At 60.0% G+C, this 17,233-nt stretch overlaps 1 protein-coding gene across 1 annotated transcript; it reads left to right on the forward strand.

Annotated features, from left to right (window-relative positions):
• Positions 1-4,049: 4,049 nt before the first annotated feature.
• Positions 4,050-16,960, forward strand: CA9 (carbonic anhydrase 9; the record flags this gene model as incomplete). The annotated part of the gene is made up of 12 exons (XM_062600511.1): positions 4,050-4,107; positions 8,713-8,742; positions 9,164-9,334; positions 11,512-11,654; positions 12,487-12,579; positions 12,866-12,932; positions 13,383-13,540; positions 13,723-13,864; positions 15,935-15,958; positions 16,172-16,204; positions 16,345-16,438; positions 16,682-16,960. Coding segments are annotated over 12 exons (1,080 nt in total), but the record flags the coding sequence as incomplete, so codon positions are not given.
• Between the last annotated feature and the right edge of the window lie 273 nt (positions 16,961-17,233).

Consider the following 17,233-nt stretch of genomic DNA (forward strand, 5'->3'; position numbering starts at 1 on the left):
TTTGCAGAAAGCCAAAACAAGATCAGTGAGCGTTTCTAAAAGCACGTTCAGTATGGCATGGCCCAGGGCATGTTATGCTGCTGGAGACAGCTCATGTTACTCTGCCACCCGGCAGAGTAGGCAGCAGCTCGGCACTGCTGTGGAGAAGAGCATCACACTGTCACTGCCCCTAGGTTTTGCTATTGCAAGGAAGGGGTTCTTGATAACTATCCCCCTCTAAAACACACCAGACAAAAGTCTGAACAAAGAGACAGAGGGACATTTTCCTCATGGGTCATGACACCTGCTCTGCTGGCCTCCAGAAGAGACATTAAGTTCCTGCTTTGGGGGGGGTCAGACAAGCTCCTGGTACATGGGTGCTTTGTGCCTCAGACTGGACCTGGGCTGAGAAGTTTGATGCTGTGCATCTCAAGATGCCTCCTAGCAGGGAATGGCACAGATCTTGGAGAAGCCTGAACCCAGATGCCCAGATAGCTAATAAGAGAAGCCCAGCAAAGACCTTTTGGTAAGGACACTGCATTGCTGTGAACTTGCAAAGGAGGGCAGATGCTATGCTCTTCCCCTTGGCCTGCAAGCTAGTGTCACGAGGCTGTGATCCAGACTCCCAGCATTCTCCAAAGACATATGCAGACAAAGTGACCAGATCATGGAGTTACCTTTTACTCCAACAATGCCTTCAGCTGCCAAATATCATCCCCACAAAAAGTTGTCAGTGTCAGGTCACAACTGGAAGTAAGACACACAAGCAATTACAGCTTCTGTGATACGACACATGCAGCCTCAGGAAGAGTAATGAAGAGGGGGACAATGAAACCTAAGAAAGATGAGGCAGTAAAGACGATAACTCCATTATTATTCCATTTGCATGGAGTCAAAGCAGGGAACACAGGGTAGCCTGTCTAGGTAAACCAACAGAAGAGATACAGCGAGGCACAAGGTGGGAATTGCATGGGGCTCATCCTGAAAAAGGAATAGACTGAGTTTGCCCTTCTTCCACCACATCCAGCCTTCTCCTCCCCTTCATTCAGACTGACACATACTACAATGATCATTAATAAGATAAACTACAGGAGTGTGAGATGAAAGGAAGTTTGAATTTTATGGTTTGTTTTTCCTTGCAGCCTCATTTCCTTGAGCCTTGATAAATGAATGTCTTCCCATTTGATGATTACGCTTATCTGCTGTTGGGAGAAACAAGGTGAATCAGGATAAAATCTGTAATTTGGGACTGCAATGATCTGAGCTACAGGTCATCCCAGGTGATAGGGCTGGCTGGAGAGATTAGATGCTAGTGAATGCACCATGGAGGGCATGAACCCATGGTGCCAGCTTGCAAAGGATCAGTGCAGCGGTTTGTGTTCCTGGCTGTCAGCTTTTCAGGAGGAGGTTCCCTCTGCTAGGCACAAAATATAGACCCAGGCCAAGCAAGAGCTCCTCTATACCCTGAACAGGTCTTGAGCTCTGCAGCAACGATGGTAGTGACAAGGCTGTGGACTGGGACTACCCTCACAAGGGCTACTCTGATTATGTTCATAAAGGAAGGTGCTAGCACGGGAGACAGTCGGGCAAACTGTGCTGGAGGCAGATGTCGGGGTTAGCAGAGGTGCAGGGCCCATGGGATCATGGCACAGAGCTGGAAGGTGAGGAGCAAGACTAGTAACTTGTCTGATCTCTTTTTGAAGGTGTTCTTGCGGACATGCGTAAATTTGCTCTCCAGGAATCATGACATCCTGCGGCAAGGATTTCCCCCGCTGTCTTCAGCAGAGCATGAAAAGCTTCTTTCTCTGGTTAGTGTCAAAGCTCCTGCTTGGTGTTTTCAGTTGACCGTGCTGTTAATTCTGCTATCCTGAGAGAGGGTGGATGCTCATTCCTTGTCCACCTTTGTCCTTTGTCCACAATGATACTATAGCGACAGGCATCATTTACCAAGCTGGGCAGCCATACGTGCCTTACCCTTGCCTTGCAGGGAAACTGTTTTTGCCCCTGAATGCCTGTTACCCCTATGTGGACTGTTTCTAATTCTGTCCCTTTTGTGATGGGAGAAACAGAACTGCAGGTAAAATCTGAGAAGAGGGTTCACCAACAGCAGGATGGGTTTTTGTTTTGTTCTCTGTTCCTTTATTGATAATCCCTGACGTTCACTTCACTTTTTCTTTAGTTGACATCTCCACAGTGACTCTCTGATCTCTTTTGTGAGTGGTAAAAGCTAATTTAAAATCCATCCTTGTGCAGTGCATCCTTACATCCACCACCTGTGTGTTACTTTGCATTTACCAACATGGATCACAGTCTGCTGTTGACCTGCCCAGTCCTACAGCACCATTATTGCCCCCTTGAACCTCTTAAGGCAGCTTTAATTTGTTATTACCCTAAATTAGAACTTCAGCAACTTCTGTCCTGTCCCTGCTCACATGCTTTTCCAGACCATTTATAAAAACGCTAAAAATAAAAGCTGTAGCCCAGACCTCATTGGTGCCTTCCTCCACCTTAGAAACTGACCATTAATCCTACCTTTAACTTCCTATCCTCTTATCTATCAACCAGACAAAGACAAAGCGAAGTGTTAAAGGATGAGATAGATTAAAGAAAAAAAAGAAAGTCCTGGCATCTCGCCTCCTTCTGCCCCTGAGGCCCAGGCTGAGTTTAAGCACTAGGTTCCACAGCAGGGAGATCTTGCTGGCTCAGCGGTGAAGCGTTGAGCTGGGCGCTGCGGCAGCTCACCAGTTTGAGCTGGGTGCTGCAGCTCAGCTCGCCAGTTTGTCCTCCAGCTCCCGACCCCAGCACTCAGCCAGTGCCAGCGCTGGTGGCTTCTGCTTCAGCTTTTACTCCATGAGGATCTGCAGGGGAGGCAGCAGAGCCCTGAACTTTCTGTCAAGGGGGAAAGGAAGCTTGAAAGGAGGTTTCCTGGGGGTCACAGACCCACACCCTCAGGGAGAAGACAAAACCCTTATAGGCAATCCCCAGGGAACTGTCTCCGGCCCCACAGCCGAGAGGACACACGGCACCAAGATGGTCCCTCACCCTATGGCAAAAGGGATGCTAGGCGCCAAGGGGGTCCCTCACCCCACAGCTGGGGGGGGGGCGGGGGGCTCCTCACCCCATGGCCAAGGGGACACCTGGCACCGTGTCCCTCAACCCACAGCCGAGGGGGTCATTCAGCCCCTAGCCAAGCAGGCACCCAGCACCAAGCGGGTCTCTCCATGGCCGAGGGTCCCTTGCCCCACGGCCGGGGAGGGAACGGGAGGCACCGGGGGGGGGGGAGCCCTCGCCCCACAGCTGCGCAGGGAACGGGAGGCACGAGGGGGCCCCATGGCCGCGCAAGGAACGGGAGGCACCAGGGGGCCCCTTGCCCCACGGCCGGGGAGGGAACGGGAGGCACCGGGGGGGACCCCTCGCCCCACAGCCGGGGAGGGAACGGGAGGCACGGGGGGGGGGCCCATGGCCGCGGAGGGAACGGGAGGCACGGGGGGGGGGGGGGGGGGGCCCTCGCCCCACGGCCGCGCAGGGAACGGGAGGCACGGGGGGGGGGGGGCCTCGCCCCACGGCCGCGCAGGGAACGGGAGGCAGCGCCGCCCCCTCGCCTCACGGCCGGGACGGCGCCAAGGCGGCCCCTGGCCGACGGGGTCTCCCGCCCCCTGCCCGGGCCCCGGCCGACGGGGTCTCCCGCCCCCCGCGCAGGGGCTGCGCCGCGCGCCCCGCGCAGGTGCGGGCAGTGGCCGCCGCGGGCCCCCGCCGTGCCGCCCCCCAGGGGGTCGCGGGTTCGAGTCCCCAGGCGGCCGGAGCGGCGGCGGCGGCGGCGGCTCACCTGGCCGGGCGAACCGGCGGGCAGACTTTGCCTCCAGCCTCTATAAAAGGTAACGGCGGCGTGAGTCAGAGCCCCCGCCTCCCGCCGCCCGCTCTCACGTACACACGGCCCGCGCGGGCAGGCAGCCGGGCACACCGAGCCGGCGGCCGCCCCGTCCGTCCGTCCGTCCGTCCCGCAGCCGGGCGCTCGCTCGCCGGAGATGAGCCGCGCCGCGCTGCCCGCCGCCCTGCTGCTGCTGGCCGGGGCCGCCGCCGCCGCCGCCTCGCACGGCGCCGAGGACGCGCCGCACTCCCACGAGAGAGGTGAGCGGGGCTGCGTGGATGGGTGGGAGGGGGGAAAAGTGCACATCCCGCAGGGCTTGGGTGCCCCGAAGTGCCCGGGGGCTCCCCCGGGCCGGGTTCGCCCCCTCCGCGCCGCCGCCTTTGTCCCCGCTCCCGCCGGCGGGGGCCCGGCGCCCCCCGCCCGCCCGTGCGCCGGGGCGGCCGTGCCGCAGCCTCGCCGGTGCACGCGTGTGTGTGCGCGCGCGTGTGTATTTGTGTATGCATGCACCATTCTCTCTCTTCTTTATTTTTTTTCTTTTTTTTTTTGTCCTGCTAACTCGTTCTTCTCCCCAGCAGATCGGGGGCTTGCAGCCGGAGCGGCGCACCGGCGGGTTCCCGGGGCCGCCCCGTGGGGCGCAGCGGGACCCGCGGCGAGGTCCCCCCGTGACGGGGCCCCCGTGGCAGGATGCCGCCGGCCTCGCCTCGTCCCCCCACCCCGTGTGGAGCTGGGCACCGGGGTGACCGTTGTGCTTCCCCCCATCCCCCTGGGGAGCCCCCCTGCCGCTGCTGCTGCTGGGGGTGGCTTTGGGGGGAAGCCCTCCGTCCTTGGTCTCGGTCCCTTTCCTGACCCATGGGCCGTGGTGCTGCCAGCGTTTGGCCAGGATTTGGGGGCAGTGCCACGCGTTTGCGTTGCATCTGGGGCTGCGCATGGGGCTGGGACGTTTCTGCCCCTGGCCGCGCTCCTGATGTGGTTGCTGTTACCAGCTTTGCTGGCGGTTTTGTGTTTCCCGGGCAGAGCGCGTCCTCGGCTCTGGCGCTGGTTAAGGAGTTGCCTTGACCCATGCCAGGACAGGCGCTGCGTGGTCCCAACCCGGCAACTGTTGGGTGCCGGGAGCTGCTTTTGTTATTGCAATGAATCACGCCTCTTCCCAGAGCCGCTCGAGCTGGGCCGAGCGCTGAGCAGAGGCAGGGACGCACGTGGTCCTTGCACAGAGATGCCGTAACCCAGGGCACGGTGCAGCGGGGCTGGTGGGCTGTGCCGGCAGCAGGCGGCCAGGCACCGCGTGGGGCTCGCTGCGCTGGAGCAGGGCTGGCTGTGTAGTAAGGAGCGGACGGCCTGGCCCGTGGAAGTCCAGGCTGTGCCCCTCTTCGAGGAGCGGGTTTTGGCTAGGACCCGCGAAGGCAGCTGCGTGTCTCGGCATCGCTGTGAGGCGAGGTGCTGGCACCCTCCCTGCCCCTCCGGAGGCTCGTGGGGGAGGTAGGACTGGTGGCCACTGAGCCCTAGGCACCCTGCCTGAGCCAGGATTGCCACGGAGGCCTTCCCAGGTTGCCCAGCCCTAGGAGATGTGGAAGGGAGTCCTATAAACCTCTGGCTTGGCCAGGGTCACGTGATACGGATATCTTTGGGAAACAGTAGCTCCCTTGCTTCCTGCGGCATATTTCCTCTCTCCCAGCCTATCCTGTTCTCCTTTTCCTCCACCTGAGCCCGTTCCTCTTGCTATACCCTCCTACTTTAGTCATTCCCTGTCCCCAGGCCCAGGACCAAGGATATCCCTTAGGCTTTCCCCATTTTTTTTCTCCCTTGTGCTCAGACGCCCTATGCACAGCAATGTGCTGCTGCCATTTTCTCTTTTCCCTGGCACCCGCGGGCGCAGGAGTGCTTGGTTTTGCAGGGCGCAGGAGCGCGCCACGGTGCAATACCTGCCCTATGCCTTCCTCCATCCGAGCAGGTCTCCGTGGGGAGCTGGCCCAAGTCCCAGGTGCCGTGGCCCCGTCGGTCCTCCCCTGGGAGCGCAAAGAACAGTCCCTGCAGCGACCTGTGCTCCTGGTGGCAGATTAAAGGCTGATCCCAAAGGCTTGCAGTGGGTCAGAGTTTATAAACACAAAAGGGCTTTAATGCAGCCTGGGAGGGATCAGTGCCCCCGTGGCCAGCGCATGGAGCTGTGCCCTGGGAGGGAAGGGCATGTGCAGGGCGGGCGTCTGCGTGGGGAAAGCCGGGCTGCACCTGCGGAGGGAGCCTGGCAGCTCGGAGCTGCGTCGCCAGGGCAGAGGTCCCTCGTGGCGGTCCCCAAAAGGGGCACCCGGTTATCTGCCCCACCCCACCCCGCTCTGCAGTGCCCAGGTGTGCTGAGGGACCCCCTGCCCGGTCCATCCCCGCGTCCCCGGGGGCCTCGGCTGCTTTCCCGCACGCGATTACACCGCCGTTGTGCCGGCCCCTCGCCGTTCCACCTGGGCGGCAGGACCTGGCGAGCAGCGCGCTGCCCGACCTCCACGGGACGCTTTGGGGGGTGGCGTGGGGTGTCACGGAGGGAAGGGAGCCGCTCGCTGCCGCGCGAGCATCCCAGGAATGGGAGGGTGGAGGGGAAAGGAGCCAGAGGTGGCGAAGTCCTCTCCTTGCATGGTGCCTCCCAGCACCTGGATTTTTCCCCAGGATTTTGGGAGTGCTCTCCAGCTCCTGCCTGGGCTGCCAGCGCTGGCAGGTAGGGCAGGACGTGCCGAGCTGCATCACCCGCTGCGGAGACGCAGCCGCCTCTGTTGTGGTGAATGGCAGCGGTTCAGTAGCAAGGAGAACCGGTGTCTGGCAGCTTTCGGAGGGGGAAGACCGTGCTCAGCTGGCGAGCGTGGGAGGTAGGCTGCAATTATGCAAATAGAGGTTTGGGCAGGGCGGTGGGTTAACGTTCACCGCTGCAGGATTGCGAATGCCACCGCGCGGGAGGGACTGGAGTAATGCAGCGCGTCGGGCCGGGGAGATGCCGAGAGGGCATCGGCCACGATGCCTCCTGGCAGCACTCGGCACGTGTGCCGGGGGGCTCAGGCTCACGCATCTGGGGCTGCGAGATGCTCGCTGGCATGGGTGGCCTGGCTGCTGCTGTAGCTGTGCCCAAATCTGCAGGATTGGGGCAAACAATTTGGCTGGCTCCAGTGCGTGGATGAGTACTGACAGGTGCTTTTAGCCCTGGATGCTGGGAGACCCCCCAGGGGAATCCGTTGTAGCCGAATTGGGATCGATCAGAGTCCTCGGTGCAGCTGCAGCCTTGAGTTTGTCCGCGGGGGCCGGGGCGAGTGGTGCGAGGCTGACGGAGCAGGGAGGCGCCGTGCTATCGCCCCATCTGCGATCCGGGCTTTGAGGCGGAGTGCGTGGAGCCGAGCAGAAGCGGGGTGCTGGGGCAGGATGTGCCAGTCCAGGCACGCGCCGCGAGCCGGGACGGCGTGCCCGGCTGCCGTGATGCCGTTCCCAGGCCTGCCCTGAGCTCGGGTGCCCCTCTGGGATGCCGTGTGCCCGTGCTGCAGGAGGGGAGAGCCGCCAGGGCGTCTCTTGAAGATCCTCATCCCGTCCGTGACTGCTGCCAGTGGAGGATCCTTGCATCCATTTTCTTTCCTCCTTTACCCTCCCGCCAACAGCGAGCAGTGCAGGCGCCTCTGCAGGGCCTGGCAGAGCTGCCGCCCTCCTCCCCAGCCGCTCCGAGAGGCGGCCTGGGAAATCGCAGCCTGTTCTGACCTTTCCTGTCATCCTGGCCTTGGTGGTGTCCGTCGTGCCGCAGCTTCTTGCCTGGCGCTTCGTGCTGGGATGGGAGCTGGCACTGCCCGCTCTGCGGTCCGCGCTGCTCACGTGGAGCCCGTGCACCTGGAGCGCGGGCGTCTTCCAAAGTTTGCACGCATCTTCCTTGCGTTTTTGCTGGGTACCCTGGCTTCGCGGGGAAGGTCTGGGAAGACTTGGCTGTGACGAGTGGTTCTTTCTCCTGAAGTCGGAGCGAGCGCCCGGCAGAGCGGGGACGCTGGGCTCCCGCGCGTGGGCTGCGCTCGCCTCGCGCGGGCGGTGCCCGGTGGGACGGGAGCGCGAGGAGCGGGTGGCGAAGCCTGCCTCGGCTCGCCGTGCCCTTCGCTTGCCGCCCCTCCGCGCGCGCGTGCGGCTGCACCCGGCGCCGGGCCGAGGAGCCCCCCCGGCGGCGCTCCCGAGCGGCAGAAGTGCTGCGGAGACGAGTCCGGAGCTGGCTGTTCCCGTCTCCGCAGCTCCCGGTGCCCCGAAGCGCCCTCCAAGCCCGCTCCGCCGTGGCCGTGCCCTCCGGCGCGGGGCCTCGTCCTGGTCCATCCTGGCGGGAGCCAGACCTCAGGCTCACCCGGAGGGACGGAGGCAGCGTCTTTGGTGCGTGCCCCGATCCTCGCTGGGGAGGGGGCGGCAGGGTCCCGCTGCCCGGGACGTCGGAGAGGGGATCAATCCGGCAGCCTGCCGCGACGGCTCGTGGCGTTTGCCGTGAGGCAGGATGTGGTTTTGGTGCTCGCCTTCCCGGTGAGGAAGGCTGCGGAGCTGCCTCCGTACGTGCTCGCTCTCGGCACCGCGGGAGGTTGCGGCCGCTCTGGAGTAGCTGGAAGAGAGCGTGTGCGGCTGCGCCGTGACGGGCGACTTTTTTCCACTGCTGTAATGATGCTAGCGAACGGCCGAGCCCCGGGTTTCCCCGACGCCTGCGGGTCGCCTGGCCTTGTGCCGGGGCCCCCGAGCCTTTCGGCGGGAGGCAGAGTCTCCGAGGAGCGGGGCTGCCGGGTGCGCGGGGGCCCGGCGACCCGGGGGCGCTTCCCGCGGGGGAGCGCGGGCTGCCGGCCTTCCCCTTCCGCTCACGCTGCCTTTTCTCTTCTCTTTTCCTTTCCAAGGTCCCGGCCAGGATCACTGGAGCTACAAAGGTAAATACCCTGCCGTTCCTCCTGCTTTTTCCTACCCCCTGGGCCCGAGCCAGCCGTGGTTAATGATTGCCGGGCTCCGCGGCTCGCCTTTCCCCGCTGCCCGGGCACCCCGCGGCCGGCGTGACGGGTTTCCCCGGCCCCCCAGCGCTGCAGGGACGCCCCTCGCCGCCCGGCTCTCCCGGCCCGGTCCCGCGGGCTCTGCTCTCCGGGCTGCGCCCGCAGCCTCCGCGGGGAGCTTCGCCCTGCCCGGGGGCGAGCTCGCGTCCTCCGCCTGCCGGGCGCCCTCGCTGCGCCGTCTTCTCGCGCTCTTCCCCCCCGGCAGGTCCCCGCGCGCCGAGGCCCCGTCCGCGGGGGACGCGGAGCCGCTCCCGAGCTCGTTCCCTTCCCCGGCGGTCTCACGGGCGCTCCCTCCCGTCCCCAGACCGGCCGGAGTGGGCTTCGCGCTACCCGGACTGCGGGGGCGCCGTGCAGTCGCCCATCAACGTCGACACCGCCAGGGCCGGCTTCAGCCCCCAGCTGCGGCCGATCCAGCTCTCCGGCTACAGCCTGCCCTCCAAGGAGAGACTCAAGCTGAAAAACAACGGACACACAGGTGGGCGGCCGAGGGGACGCGGCTCCCGGCACCGCGGGGCTCCTCTGAAGCTCTTCCTCTCCGGTGAGGACAGAGTCTTGCAGGCTTCGTTCACGTCACCTTCAAATCCAGAGGAGCAACGTTAGGCTCTCTGGCTGTAAGGCCCAAGTGATTTCCCAGGTGGAGTGGAGAAACCAAGAGATGGAGAGGTCACCACTGCCTTTGGGAGCTTGCTCCAGGAATTTGTTGTAATCCACACTTAAAAAAAAAAAAATTGACCCTAGTACTCCTGATATGAGTTTGCAGCCATTAGTTCCTCTCCTGCCTTTCACTGTTAAAGGACTATTTGGTCTCTGATACGGCTCTGCCGTTAAGGTATTTACCTCTTGGCCTTTTAGCCACCATATTGGTTAAATTCCTTAAGCTGTGTTTCAGGATCCTAGTTAACTCAGGATCTTTAGGCATTTTTATGGGGTCTTTTAGTTTGCTTCTCCAATTTTAAGACTTTTTTTGGAATGTGCCGACACAACTTACAGTATTTTAGTATCAGGCTCGCCCTGCCAGATGAGGAGAGAAACCCGCCTCGCTCCTGCTCGCCGCCCCGCAAGTGGGACCGGTGGGTCCCGCTCGCTGCCCTGCCCGCGCGGGAGCGCGTCGAACGTCTTGCGCGTGCCCACGCCTGCCAGACCCCGAGCTAGGGAAGGGTAGCAGAGACCGTGGCTCGGAAGTTCACCGAAGGGCTGATAAGACGACTCCTCGCCGTGGCGGCTAGCGGGACGGATTGAGCTGGTCTGCGAGCACAGCAGGTCCGAGAAGTTGGTCTCGCTGTGCGTGGTCAGAGCAGCTGCGCATTGCGCGTGCGGAGCTCTGCAATGCCTCCTGCCCTAGCGTGCCTGCATACTTAAACTGTTTGAACTCGGCGGTTGCTATTTTAAACACCCTGGCATCTGGAGTTGCTTGGTGTTCGGAAAAGCAGTCATGGCGTTTTCAGAGAGGGAAGAAATCATTTCCCGCGTGCTTGTAAGATTTCTTTATTATGGCAACTGCGAGACTTTTGTCATCATTACGAAAAGCCCAAAGTAACTAAAACGTTGCACATCTACTAAGATATTTGTATAGTTAATCCTTCTTGTACTATACAATGTATAAAGTTCGGAAATGAGAGTGACTCATATAAATAATAGAAGGAATGCCCCAATTAAGAGAGAAAAAAGAAATGTAAAAGCAGATGAACTTCCAGACAAGGAGTGATTTCTCACTTCCTGTATTTGAGTTTTGTATCTTTGAGCCCAGTGGCAGGGAACAGGGGAGGAGACGAATGATTCATCATGGCCATATTATGCTCTTAATTCTGAATCTCTGCTCCAGCTCAGTGATGTGACCAAGAGCCATTTCACCTATAAATATGGAGGAAGGAAAAGAGTTGATTTAAAAGGAGAAAGAGAAGCTTAGAAAGCTAGGACAGCCTTTCGCGGGGTTTGGAGATGCTCCTAATATTTTGTGGCACGTCCCAATAACCCAGCTTCAAGGTTTGCCACGTTGCTGCATGAGGACTGACTTGCTAGCCAGGACTCAGACATGGCTCAAATCAGATTAAAGTAGAAGGCAAATAGAAGTATATATTGGTAGTATCTGTACAGGCAAAATCTTAACTCTGAATGATTGCAGCAGAGTAATGCTTCCATGACACCAGTTTTAGTGCTCGTCGTAGGCACATAGGTCACTTCATTTTAATGCTCCCAGCTTGTAAAGATTGTAAAGCCACTTGGCAACTACGCTGCTCTCATAGGTGTTTAACACTCCACCAATATCTTTCTCCATGAATTTTGCCCACAGTCTCTTTATCTTTGCTTGCTAAATAAATTGTTGGGTAACACCTGGCTTAGATCCTTAGATCCGGCCCCAGAGAGATCCTGCAGAGGAGCTGTTCTGCTTTTCAGCATTTTCACAGAAGCTACAAAGCTTTTTTTTTTTTTTTTTTTTCCCCCCCACAACCTGAAGCAGAAGGCTGAAGCCTGCTGCTCTGGCAGAGCTCTGTTCACTGTAGCCTCATTAAGGATTGAAAGTTTGTTTGTTTGTTGTGACCAGTTTCCACAAACCCAAGGTGACTCTTTCCCATGAGAAGTCTCCCCTGCACACCTGGGTGAAGGATCGAGCTTTGCATTTTACTGACCAGCCTCTTCCGTCTGCCCCTGCAGTTGTCCTTGAGCTGCCCGAGTCGCTGGCCATCACCGGTGGCTATGCCCAGCAGTACAGAGCTGTGCAGCTGCACCTGCACTGGGGCTCCCCGGCAGAGCCCGGCTCGGAGCACACCGTCGATGATCGCCGCTTCCCCGCGGAGGTAAGGAGCTCCTGTTCCTCCCTGCCGGCCCTCCGCAGCGCTGCCCCGGGGGCATCCTCGCGGCGCCTGCGCGGGGAAGGCGCTGGAGTGCCGTCCCACGGCCCTGCCTGAGCGCCGTAGCCATTTGGCAAGGATCTCTGCTCCCGATCGCCTCCGCAGAGCCCGAGTTTAGCGCAGGGCAGCGGCAGCACCTCAAGTAAGAGCCAGCTCCGTGATGCAGCCTGCAGCGCCAAAGCAGCCCTCGGGGACGCTCTGCCCGTCGCTGGGCTGGGGTAGAGCTGGTCTGCAGCAGGCACGAGGTGGCCCTGCAGGAGAGGAAACAAACCTCCCCCGGCATGCCCTGAAATGAGGCCGACTCTCCCTCGGGGGCTGAGCCTGCTCCCCCGCGCTGCAGCCTGTCCGGGGCTGATGGAGCAGGAGCCGCAGCCGCCCCCGGGCGGGGGGAGCCGGCCCCTGGGCAGCCCGCTGCGGGGGCTGTTTACTGTGTACACACACTGTTTTCCTACTCCGCCGGTTCCCATCTGGTTTTATCCCTCCTTCTCTAGCACTTGTCCTCAAACCAAACCCAGCTCTGCAGTAGGTCCCTCCCCACCGCCCAGCATGGGTTTGCTGGCTGCAACTGGGGAAGTTAAGGTGGGGATCCCTTCATGCTCACCATCCTGCAGCAGCACGTTTTCTTGGCCCCACCAGTATATTTGTTCCCTACGATGGGCGCTTGGCCTGGGTATGTGTCTCTCCCAGGCCTTGCTGTGGCAGACTGGCCCTGTGGAGGCATGCCACCACCTCCTGGAGGTGCCCATGCTGCATCAGGGCTTGCACCTTTCCCTTCCAGATCCACGTGGTCCACTACAACACCAAGTATGACAACTTTGAGGCCGCCATGGTCCACCCAGATGGCCTGGCAGTGCTGGGAGCCTTCCTGCAGGTGAGACCAGTAGCTCAGCCTAGGGCAAGAGAGGTAGAAGAGTGGTGGGGAGCAGGACCGAGGTGGGCAGTCAGCCACAGCTGCAGGACAGGCAAAGTGCCTGGTGAGAAGGATGTTGAGGGCAGGGCAGCACCGAAGGGCAGGGTGGCCCCAATGGGAAGAAGGGGGCTGACTGGTGCAGGTGCCCCATGTTGGGAGCAATTCCTCCCTGCTGTCGCTGCCAACAGCTGCTTGTTCTGCTTTGGTCTTCATGCACTTCATCTCTGGGGGGGGTTTTGCGTTGCAGGTTGGGCCAAGGGAGAATCCATACTATCGGCAAATACTTGAGCACCTGTACGAAATCCAAGGAGAAGGTAAGGCACTGTCCCACCTCATACTTGTCTTAGGGTGCAGCAGCCAGGCAGGGAAACCCAGCAGAGGTGCACAGCAGAGAAGGGGAGCAGCATCCAGGGAAGGAGAAAGTTGCACAGCCTGTGCAGAAACAGCTTTCCAAGGTGCCCTCTGCAATACTTGCACGTGCTTTCTCCCAACTCTGGTGCGAACCTGCTGCTCCTGGCTTGACCGTGTTACAGCCAGGGAGCAGGTTCCCTGGGAAAATGTGGTGCAATGCTGGGCTTGGGGGTTCCCCCGGGTCAGGTCTGCTCGTGCTGTGGTGCTGTTTCTGTCTGAGGTTTTGGGCTCCAGATAGCATTGCCCCGTGGTGGGACGGTGCTCTTTGGGTAGCCCAGCCTCCCTGCCAGGTAGCACGCTCTGCCCCAGTCCGAGGGGTTGCACTGCTCTGACTGTGGTGGTCCTTCTCCCAGGTGAAGAAGTCTTTGTGCCTGGCTTCAACGTCGCAGGGCTGCTGCCTGCCAACCTGAACCTCTACTTCCGCTACAACGGCTCTCTGACCACCCCTCCCTGCTACCAGACAGTGACGTGGACAGTCTTCAACCAGACCGTGCAGCTGTCTCAAGACCAGGTCTGTCAGGGCACTGAGCTCATGCCAGCTCCTGCCCAGGCTCTCCCCGTAGCGGGCAGCACCCACGCTCCTGAGCCAGGCCCCAGCGGGTCTCACCTCGCTCCCGAGGCATTCCCTGCGGGCAGGGGCTCTGCTCCCCAAGGCAGGGCACCTTCTGCTCTGCTCAGGCCGCTCTCCTGCAGATCTCCGTGCTGGTGACGGCCCTGAGAGGGGACGACGACAGCCCTTTGCAGAACAATTTCCGGGAGTTGCAGAAGCTGCATGGGCGACACGTGCTGGCGAGTTTCCAGACCACCCTCACGTCAGTGAAGCAGATGCCTCCAGGTAAGGAGAACACGAATGAGCTCAGCTTACACCCAACTGTGAGGTGCAGGTTCTCCTATGGAAGTGCACTGTTTGCATGGGTTACCCTGCCTGGCAGAAGACTTGAAGCAGCCCTGGCCTCGAGGTCCCATCATCCTGCATTTTGCACACTTGTCTTGTCCTGCACGGGGAAGATGAGTTTCTAGGAGTGATTTCATCCTTGGTCATGCAGAAGCAATAGAAATGTGGGCTGAAGGATGCATGAGGTGGGCTTAAGGGCAAACAGCTAACTCATAGCAACCAGGTGCTTGAGGGCTTTTTCATCCCCAAATCTAGTAGCTAAACTTAGTTCAGCATTTATCTGCAAAGGCCTTTCTTGTGCTGGTGGTTTACAGCGATGTGTTTGTGGCTCTGTAGAAATTTCTGTTTGTCCTCAGGTGTGACTGTCGCTTTGCATCACACTCTTGCCCGTTTCTGAACTTTGAGGTCATTCGGGCTTTTCTATCCAACATCCTGTTCCTTTCTTCTTTTTGGCGTTTCATAGTTAACATCATCGTTCCCACACATTGCGTGAAGGTGACTAATAAAAATAGTTCACAAGATTGGTCCCAGGCCTTCGGGGAAAACCTCAAGTAACCACATGCTGGCAGGCCACTTCCCCTCTGCGTTCACCTCCCGGCTCCCTGCGGCCGCCTCTCTACTGGCTGTGCGCTTTTAATCACTGTGTTCTTCAGCCTCACGAGCAGTTTCCCATGTGGCGCTGCATCAAATGCTCCACTGAAGTCTGGCGAGATAAAATCTCCTGCATTTCCTTTGTCTAGAATATCGGTTATCAAAGAAGGATATCGGGTTAGGCTGGCATGCTCTATCTCTGGTAAACCTGCTAGACATTTTATCACATTTTCCATTTACCTCCAGGCCTTTTATGACTTTCTTGTAGTAGCTGTTCTAAAGCCTTTAGTTGCTGAAGCTTATATGAAGGGGTGGAGTTGTCCAGCTCAACTTTTTTTCCTTATTTGCTATTTAAATCAAGCAACCTCAACTCTCACAAATCCATGAAGTCCTTGTTCCTGGAGTTGCAGTTGTGAGTGCCAGGACACTGTCCCGGTTGTCCTGGCTGAGATTTTGTGGTCCCCTGCCTTGTGTGCATTGGGTTGTTTGAGATTTGTTCCCGCTTCTGCTCTGATAACTGGCTGTCGTGTGCCTTTGCCCCGTGCACTGGACTTACTGAATGCGGAGACGAAGTGCTTGTTCAGCCTCGGGGTCGTGTCTCGCTTAGCTTTCACCTGGACCCCCTTTGCCCATGCTCGCTGATCTTTCCCGAGTCGGCAGCAGTTCAGGAGGGCGGCACTGGCCCGCTCCACGCCGGGCTGCGGGCGAACGAGGCGAGTCTGCAGCGGCGGCCGAGCCGCGGGGTCTTGCCGGACGCTGCCCGCAGATAGTGCCACTCCGCGCGCGATGCGGGTGATGCGAACGGGCCATTATGCAGCCTTTCAACGGCAGCGATACGGCGCCGGGTAAATATTTGCCTGGCACAGCCCCCACCCAGCATTTAGGGCCCTGCCCCGACGCTGGCCGCCGGGCCGTCCCGGCGCGGGACGCGGGGGCGGCAGCGAAGAGGCGAGCCTGCGTCGCCGTCCCGTCGTCCTCCGCGGGGCGGCCGCCCCTCGGGGGTGCTGCGGGGACGAGGACCAGCCCGGCCCTTCGCCCGGCCGGGGTCTCGCCGTGGGCCGCTGCGGTGCTGCCCTGCCCGCTCAGCTCTGCGGCCGGCCGCTTTCCGGGCACGGAGCGGCGGGGGGCTGCGCGGTGGAGGAGATGGATTTTTGGCTGGGCTCGGTGGGTCTCCACATAGGTAGTGGTTCAGCAACTTACTCCTGTTCGCTTCCTCGAGGCTTCTGGCTGTGTTTTGGGGCCGGGCAGGATGCTGTGAGCCGCTCGGGGTGCGAAGGGGGCAGCTCTTCTCCGCTCAAGGAGGGCAGGGGATTTTGCGGACCGCCCTGCTTTGCCCGCGCTACCTTTAGCCCTGCAGACTTAATGCGCCCCCAACCAAACACCTTGGGCAACCTCTTGATCGTGCTGTATCTCTTTCAGGTGGTGGCAGCTCCTCAGAGGCAGGTAGGTGAGGGCCCTGGGGCTGCTGGCCCGAAGGGGAGGGAGGAGGCAGTGTGTCCTTGGAGTGGTGCCTGCCGGGGAAAGGGGAAGTGTGGGAGCTGTTCACTGAGCTGGGAGGGGGCAGGCAACCATAGCGTGGGGTGCTGCGCTGTGCTGGGCCTCCCGGAGCACCTGTGCAGTGGGGTCTCACAGTTGTCCTCTCACATCTATATTTAGGTGCAGAGAAACACAGCAGTTCATTTCAGGCAGGTAAGCACGCTCTGCCACGGAGGCTGGCTTCCCGTCCTGTTTGCCTCCCGCCTTCCCCAGCCTCGCCCCGTGTCCCGCAGTCCGCAGCTGCGGGGGGACCGGCCCCCGCTGTAACGCACCTGCGCTCGGCTCGCTTGCAGGGGACGTGCTGGCCGTGCTCTTCGGGGTGCTCTTCGCTGTCACGGCGCTGGCGTTCCTGCTGTACATCCACAAGCACCGCAGCCAGACCGCACGGTGAGCGATGGGATGTGGGGGGCCTGGCTGTGGACAGGGGCAGCCATGGGCTGGGGGTGAGCGTGGGGCAGTGGTCCTCGCCTGTGTGCTGGAAATGCACGTGCGTGTATGCGAAGGGGGGGATTAAGGGTTGTCTCTAGGACAGCGAGTGCTAGTCTCGGAGGGAGTTAGGGCTTTTTTGGAGGCCTTCTTCACTGTCTGCTGTAACATGCCTCTCCACTCTTCCTCCTTCTCCTCCTCCAGGCTGGACTCGCCGACCAAATCCAAGGTCATCTACACGGCAGCCACCACAGAGGAGAACACGGCGTGAGTCCCACGCTACCGCGGCAGTCCTGGCACTGCCGGCTCAGCCTGCCACCCCGCCACCCATCTCTCCTGCCCTGGCTAGCAGGAGGGCTGTCACTCCAGCGTCCCTCTGCTGCATGGGCTGCCACACAGAGACTGTTCACCTGGGGCAGCATCTGGCCTCAGTAGTTATTTTTGTTATAAAAAAAGATAAAAATGTATTAAAAAAATTAGAAAGCCCTGCCTCTGCTCTTCTAGTGCCAGGCTCTGGGGGAGGAAAGGGATCAAGCAACCTTGGATTCACAGATCTGTTAAAGTTAGGGTTGCTTCATCCCTACAGCGCAGGGATGCCACGGGTCTTTCCAGACCAGCAGAGAAAGTGTCAGCCTCTGTGCCCCCAGGCAAAGCTCCAGAGCAAGCAGTGCTGGGCTCCTTGCACAGCCTGGCCCTGCCCTTCATCACTCTGGGACTTCTTCCTCCTTTTATTTGTGTAGTGTTGGAAAAATATAG

Source organism: Rhea pennata, chromosome Z (genome assembly GCF_028389875.1).
Source record: "Rhea pennata isolate bPtePen1 chromosome Z, bPtePen1.pri, whole genome shotgun sequence".
Taxonomy (NCBI): domain Eukaryota; kingdom Metazoa; phylum Chordata; class Aves; order Rheiformes; family Rheidae; genus Rhea; species Rhea pennata.